Genomic DNA, 5,886 nt, shown 5'->3' with positions numbered 1-5,886 from the left:
GGTGACACGTGAACTCATTTTTTTGGTTGATTTTTCTTTGTTAAATGGCATTTAAATATATAAAATAAATATCAAAAATATAAGTCTTTGTTTTACTATGGTTGCAAATATCAAAAAATTTCTGTATGTGACACGGCACCAGAGTTAAGTTAGGGTTTTTCAAAATGCTGACACGCCGAGCTCAAAAGGTTCGCCATCACTGTCCTAGGGCTTCACACCCGTCGCTCATACTGGCCAGTGACCCCAAAACCACACAGCAGAGGCGTGGCCCCGGGTGCTGGGGGCCCTCCCTCCACGCCACAGACTCCCTCATCTCCCTCCTTCTGCGTCTCCACCTCCTCATCCCGTCGATTCGGAATCACAAGGTTTTCCTTTTGCCTGGAAAAGCCTCAGGAACGAGGGGGCGAGCGAGGGGGCAGACAAGGGGCCGCCATCAAACCACACCCCGCACCCCTCGCCTTCGTGGCCGCTGAGCCACTGTTTGCCCGGGAGCCCGGGCCGCCTGTTTACCTTCGACGGCCAGGCATCTGAGCACACACACGGGCTGTTTGCCTCACGGGGAGGGAATGTTCCCGCCGTCGGGACCGCAATCAGCGGAGCCATCCATCACCCGCCTCCCTGACAGCCCTGGTCCACCCCACCCCGCCCGCTCCCCGCGCCCAGACGCGGAGCTGCCAGGCACAGCGAGTTAAGAGTCATGGGGCTTCATTAAACAAAAATTCCACTTCAAGGAGCTCTCTCTCACCATGTTTTCTCTAAAAACCCCGTCATCGCCCTAATCTGGGGCCAAATATTCACACCCGTGCCCAGGTCTGTGCTGGCGGGGAACTTGCGCCCGCCCCCCTGTCCGTGAGCGGGGCAGAGAGCGAGGGGCGCACAACCCCGAGAAACACAGGAATCGAGGAGTCGGGGAGGGAGAACTATTCCTGCTACGGAAAGAAGGTAATTCCGACCAAAGTAGAAAGCACGAGCCAATAATCACAAAACGATGGGCCTATACGAGCGCACCCGGGCCGCTCACCCCAGGGCGCCGGTCAGAAACGGAGCGAGGCGCATGGGCCCAGGCGTGAGGACCGGGTCCCTGCGCTACGACATTTCATGGCGCTACTTCTGCACGGGCAGCAGCACATCTTCAAAACCCAAAACTGGAGCACGTGACCAAGCAACACCACAACACCTCTGCTTTCTGGTACTGCTTGGTCCACAGTAAACTGAACATCGCCAGGGAGAACCCATGTGCGACGAGTGCTTACAACGCAAGCCCCTCCAGTGCGATGCCTTCCTGCTCAGAACGCTCCCCACTGGGTCGGATTCTTGGGAAGAGGCAGGCGAGGCCGTTTCTAGATCTACAATAACGGTGTGTCCTTTCTTTAATCTCATGTCGATATTCTGAACAACATCAAATCATCCCAGAAACAGTCCTAGCTCACAACGTGCTGTTCTGGGCATCGATGCTTGAGGCTGCCCACGTCCTCAAGAGTCTGCCCTGAAGTGAAAGGAAATGTTGAAAACAGGCCCCTCGGATGCAGGTGTGTCGTACAAGAGACGCCTTGCGAAGGAGCCAGCCGTCAGCCACGGCAGCGCGGCAAGCCCTCCGGGTCCAAATAAACCCGAGATACTGCGGAGAGGACGTGCCACTCTCAGCACCGTGTGCCCTCGCCCTGAGCACACACCACCTGCTGTTTCCCGGCCCCCCTCCAGCAGTCACTCCCCAGGAATGTCCCTCCCCTCCTCGCTGTCTGGCTGTCCCTCCTGATGAGAAAATTCTCCTACGTAGGTGAGGAATGGCGCTCATTTCTCACACTCGCCCTCGAAGTGCAGAGCACACAGAGAGCCTGGGTGGAGGCGTGGCCGCAGCAACGGCCCCCTCATCGGCCCCCCTCATCCCCCAGTGTGGTGGCCTCGGAGCGAGCCCGGGGTCCCCCTTGCCCAGGGTTCCCCCATGCCCGGGTCCCACATGCCCAGGGTCCCCCCTACCCGGGGTCCCTCATGCCCGGGGTCCCCCATGCCCGGGTTGCAGGCTGGATCCCCAGCAGGGGGCGTGCAGGAGGCAGCCGATGGATGTTACGCTCTCACATAGATGTTTTGCGCTCTCCATCTCCCTTCCTCTCTCTCTGAAAATCAATAAACTCTTCTTTGAAAAGGAAAAGAATTATTATACGGCTACAGTAAGTGAGACTGTGAGATATTGGCACGAGGTTAGGGAATAGATCAACGGAACAGAATAGAAAGTAGATACACGCAAGAAGGGAGCGGGTATGTTTGTCTGTTAAGAAATATAACACACACCTTTGGGGAAAAAGAGTAGACATACCAGGTGTACCGGTTAATAATGCGGATTTTTTTCAATAGATGGAGTTGCACATATGTTGATATACATGCGATTTGATATGTATGCTATTTTGTTGTATTGACAACAAGCTTCAAAACTTCATATGTCAAATTTGCTGAAGGTGTTAACATCATAGATATTTTTACATTTAAAAATGTTGAATTCTGTGCCAAAAAAAGAGCATTTGCGGGAAGTTTTAATTCATTACTTTATTTTGAAGAAAAGTGCTACTGAATACTTCGGGAAGCTTATGGTGAACATGCTCCATCTCAAGATACTTGTGAACGCTGGTTTAAATGCTTTAAAGGTGATGATTTCGATGTGAAAGACAAAGAACGTCCAGGTCAACCGAAAAAGTTTGAAGGCCAACAATTACAAACATTTTTGAACGAAGATGAGTGTCAAAGTCAAAAACAACTCACAGAAAGATTAAACGTTGCTCAGCAAACAATTTCCAGTCGTTTACAAGCAATGGGAAAGACTTTAAAGGAAGGAAAATGGGTGCCACATAAACGGAACGAAAGACAAATGGAAAACCGAAAAGTCGTCAGTAAAATGTTGCTTCAACGGCACAAAAGAAAGTCTTTTTTGCATCGAATTGTGACACGATGAAAAGTGGATTTTGAGAATCCCAAATGCACAAAATCATGGGTTGATCCACGTCAACCATCAACATTGACTGCAAGGCCAAATCGCTTTGGAAAGAAGACAATGCTCTGCGTTTGGTGGGATCAGGAAGATGTGGTGTATTATGAGCTTCTCAAACCAGGTGAGACCATTAATACTGATGGCCACCGACAACAAGTAATCAATTTGAACCACGCTTTTATCATAAAACCACCAGAATGGGCCAGAAGACACAGCAAAGTAATTTGCTTCATGATGACACACCACCACACACTTCAAACCCAGTGAAGGACACGTTAAAAGATCTTGCCTGGGAAGTATAAATCCACCCGCTGTATTCACCAGACCTTGCTCCCTCAGATTCCCACTTGTTCCGATCGATGGCACACGCACTTTCTGAGCAGCACTTCAAATGGTACAAAGAAGTGGAAGATTGGGTCCCTGAATGGTTTGCCTCAAAACAAGAAAAGTTCTATTGGGACAGCCCGGCCGACTCAGTGGGGGGACTCGGAAGGACGCGTCCGCAGGCCTTGGCTCTCGGGGTGTCGTCTCCATCCCGAGGTCCCTGGGTGGGGGGGTCACACAGATGCCTTGTTAAGCACATCCTCGGACGTGGGGTTCTGGGTTCCTGTCCTGCAGCAAGCAGTCACCGGAGGGGAGGAAAGCAACCAGCCGCATGAAGCAAGGCCAGCGAGGGGAGGAAAGAGCCGGTGACCCTCCCTCCCTCCGTACTTGGGAAATACCGTGCCTAGAGCATGGCTGGGCGGGAACCACAGTGGGGGGCCTCTGGGGGCCGGGAGTGGGTGTGGGCTCCTGCTGGGATTTACAGGGGGGCGGGGGGACCTGTACGAGGCCCTGGAACAAAACAAGGGCCTTTCGTTTATTTATACCCAGAGGTTTTTACACCTGAGCCCTTGGAGACCCGTGAGTCAGCAATAAACCCTCTCTTTCAAGCAGAAGAGCAACCAGGGCGGGGGCGGGGGGACCGCCCCCCAAAACCTTCCCAGGCAGGTCTGTCAGGAAAGCGAGGCCATGAAGGGGCCGGGGCCACGTTCCCATCCCCTCTTCCCCCAGGGACCTGGTGGGGCTCCGGGCAGTCCTTCCGCTTCCGCCCCGGACCAGAGAGAGGCCAGCCCTCTCCCCACTCAGGCGCATCCTGAGCAAGCGGGCACCTCGCTGGCCTTGCTTCATGCGGCTGGTTGCTTTCTAACGGGTTTGCTGTCCACGTCACTAATGTCTGTGATTGTAACGTTCTCTCCTTCCTGTTTTCAGAACCAATTTTTATTTGAGAAGAAGGAGGTCTGTTAACTCAGGCCTCTGCCAATCAGTGTGTCCAGCCAGGACAGGGAGAGGAAGTCAGGGTGGAAGAGGCACTCGCCTTCCCGGTCCCTCAGCCCCGGTCCCTCAGCGAGGGGCATGGGGCTCAGACCAGGCCTTCTGCACCAACCGCACGCCCTTGGCCCTGTCCAGCTGCCACGGCCCCACGGCTGGACTGGAAACACACCCTTCAGTTTGTTAACATACTAATTCCGTGAACCCCGGGTCCTATAGGAACTCGGCACTAGTGGCCTTGGCCTCGGACCCAGGCTCCTCCTATTCCGAAAGCTCCTGAGGCCTGGGCAGGGGCGGTGCTGGGGGACCCCAGGAACACGAAACCCTGGCCCAGCCTTCCCACAGCAGCCGGGGACACGGCTTTCAGCGAGGGGGTCCCAGTGCTATGGGATCGCAGGGTGCACGCCCCCCACCCGCCCCTTCCCTCAGGGCCCCTTGCCCCGCAGCGACCCCACCCATGCGGGCAGGAGCCACCGCCTACGTGGGGCCAGGTTTATTCCCAGTTCTCCTCGGGCAGCGGTTTATCCAAAAGTGTTCTCCCACCACGTCCATGGCCACTCAGCACCTGAAGAGCAGTCAGACCCACCGTCAGGGCACCACGTAGGCGGGCCCTTCACAAGCAACCGCCCCCCTGAGAGCAGGAGACACTGCTACCCAAGGGCAGGGCACACACTTCCCCAGGGGACTCCATGAGGCCAAGGATCCGCGTCCTGGACAAGGCAGGTGCGGCTGAGGTGGCCGGAGCCAGGGCTGGACGGTGGCAGGGACAAGGCTACCGGGACACTGAGTCGGCCGGGCTGTCCCTCCAAGCGGCTCCTCCCGCTGCTCAGGGACGTTCCCACAGCCCTGGTCACCTGGACACCCACAGGACCCCCCGCACCCACAGGACCCCCCGCACCCACAGGGGTCCCCACACCCACAGGGGTGCTCACACCCACGGGGCCCCCACACCCATGGGGGCGCTCACACCCACAGGACCCCCCGCACCCACAGGGGTCCCCACACTCACAGGGGTGCTCACACTCACAGGGTCCCCACACCCAGGGGACCCCACACCCATGGGGGCGCTCACACCCACAGGTGCCCCCACACCCACAGCGCCCTCCGACACCCGGGGGGGCGCTCACACAGCTGCCTGTGCCCAGGCTCTGTGGACTGGCCACCTGTAGCCTCCAGGAAGCAGAGGTTTGGAGCATCAAGTGGCCGCAGTGAGACTAGAATAAGAACCCGCCACGGGGCAGAGAAGGCGCCCCAATCGGCACAGGGGGGTCTGGTCGCTGCGGGGACACCAGGGGGAAGTCTTTTCAGACACCCTTTGCTCAAACCTCGGTGCAGCTGGTCTGTCTTTATGCACCAGCCGTGTGCCTGTTCACCTGACGTGCTTGCCCTGGGGCGGGCCCGTCCCCGTCCCCGTCCCTGTCCCCGTCCCCGTCCCTCTACCGCAGCGTACACCCTCCTCTATCCTCTCCCGGCAGACGGACGGATGGACAGAGGGAAATGTGTCTTTGGGACAAGGTCTCTGCCGCCAGGTAGGACCAGCGGCACAGTCTCCCTGGCCAGCCGCCAGTCTTAGCAGGAAGGGCAGGGGAGGGCAG

At 56.7% G+C, this 5,886-nt stretch overlaps 1 protein-coding gene across 1 annotated transcript in view; it reads right to left on the bottom strand.

Annotated features, from left to right (window-relative positions):
- Positions 1 to 212: 212 nt before the first annotated feature.
- T (T brachyury transcription factor) overlaps positions 213 to 5,886 on the bottom strand; it is a 14,601-nt gene continuing 8,927 nt past the window's right edge. Inside the window, exon 6 of the mRNA XM_005857182.1 lies at positions 213 to 378. Within this exon, the coding sequence (XP_005857244.1) occupies positions 213 to 378 (166 nt within the window). The remainder of the gene's footprint in view (positions 379 to 5,886) is intronic.

Source organism: Myotis brandtii, unplaced genomic scaffold (assembly GCF_000412655.1).
Source record: "Myotis brandtii unplaced genomic scaffold, ASM41265v1 scaffold1077, whole genome shotgun sequence".
Classification (NCBI taxonomy): Eukaryota; Metazoa; Chordata; class Mammalia; order Chiroptera; family Vespertilionidae; genus Myotis; species Myotis brandtii.
This window is presented reverse-complemented; position numbering and strand designations above follow the sequence as displayed.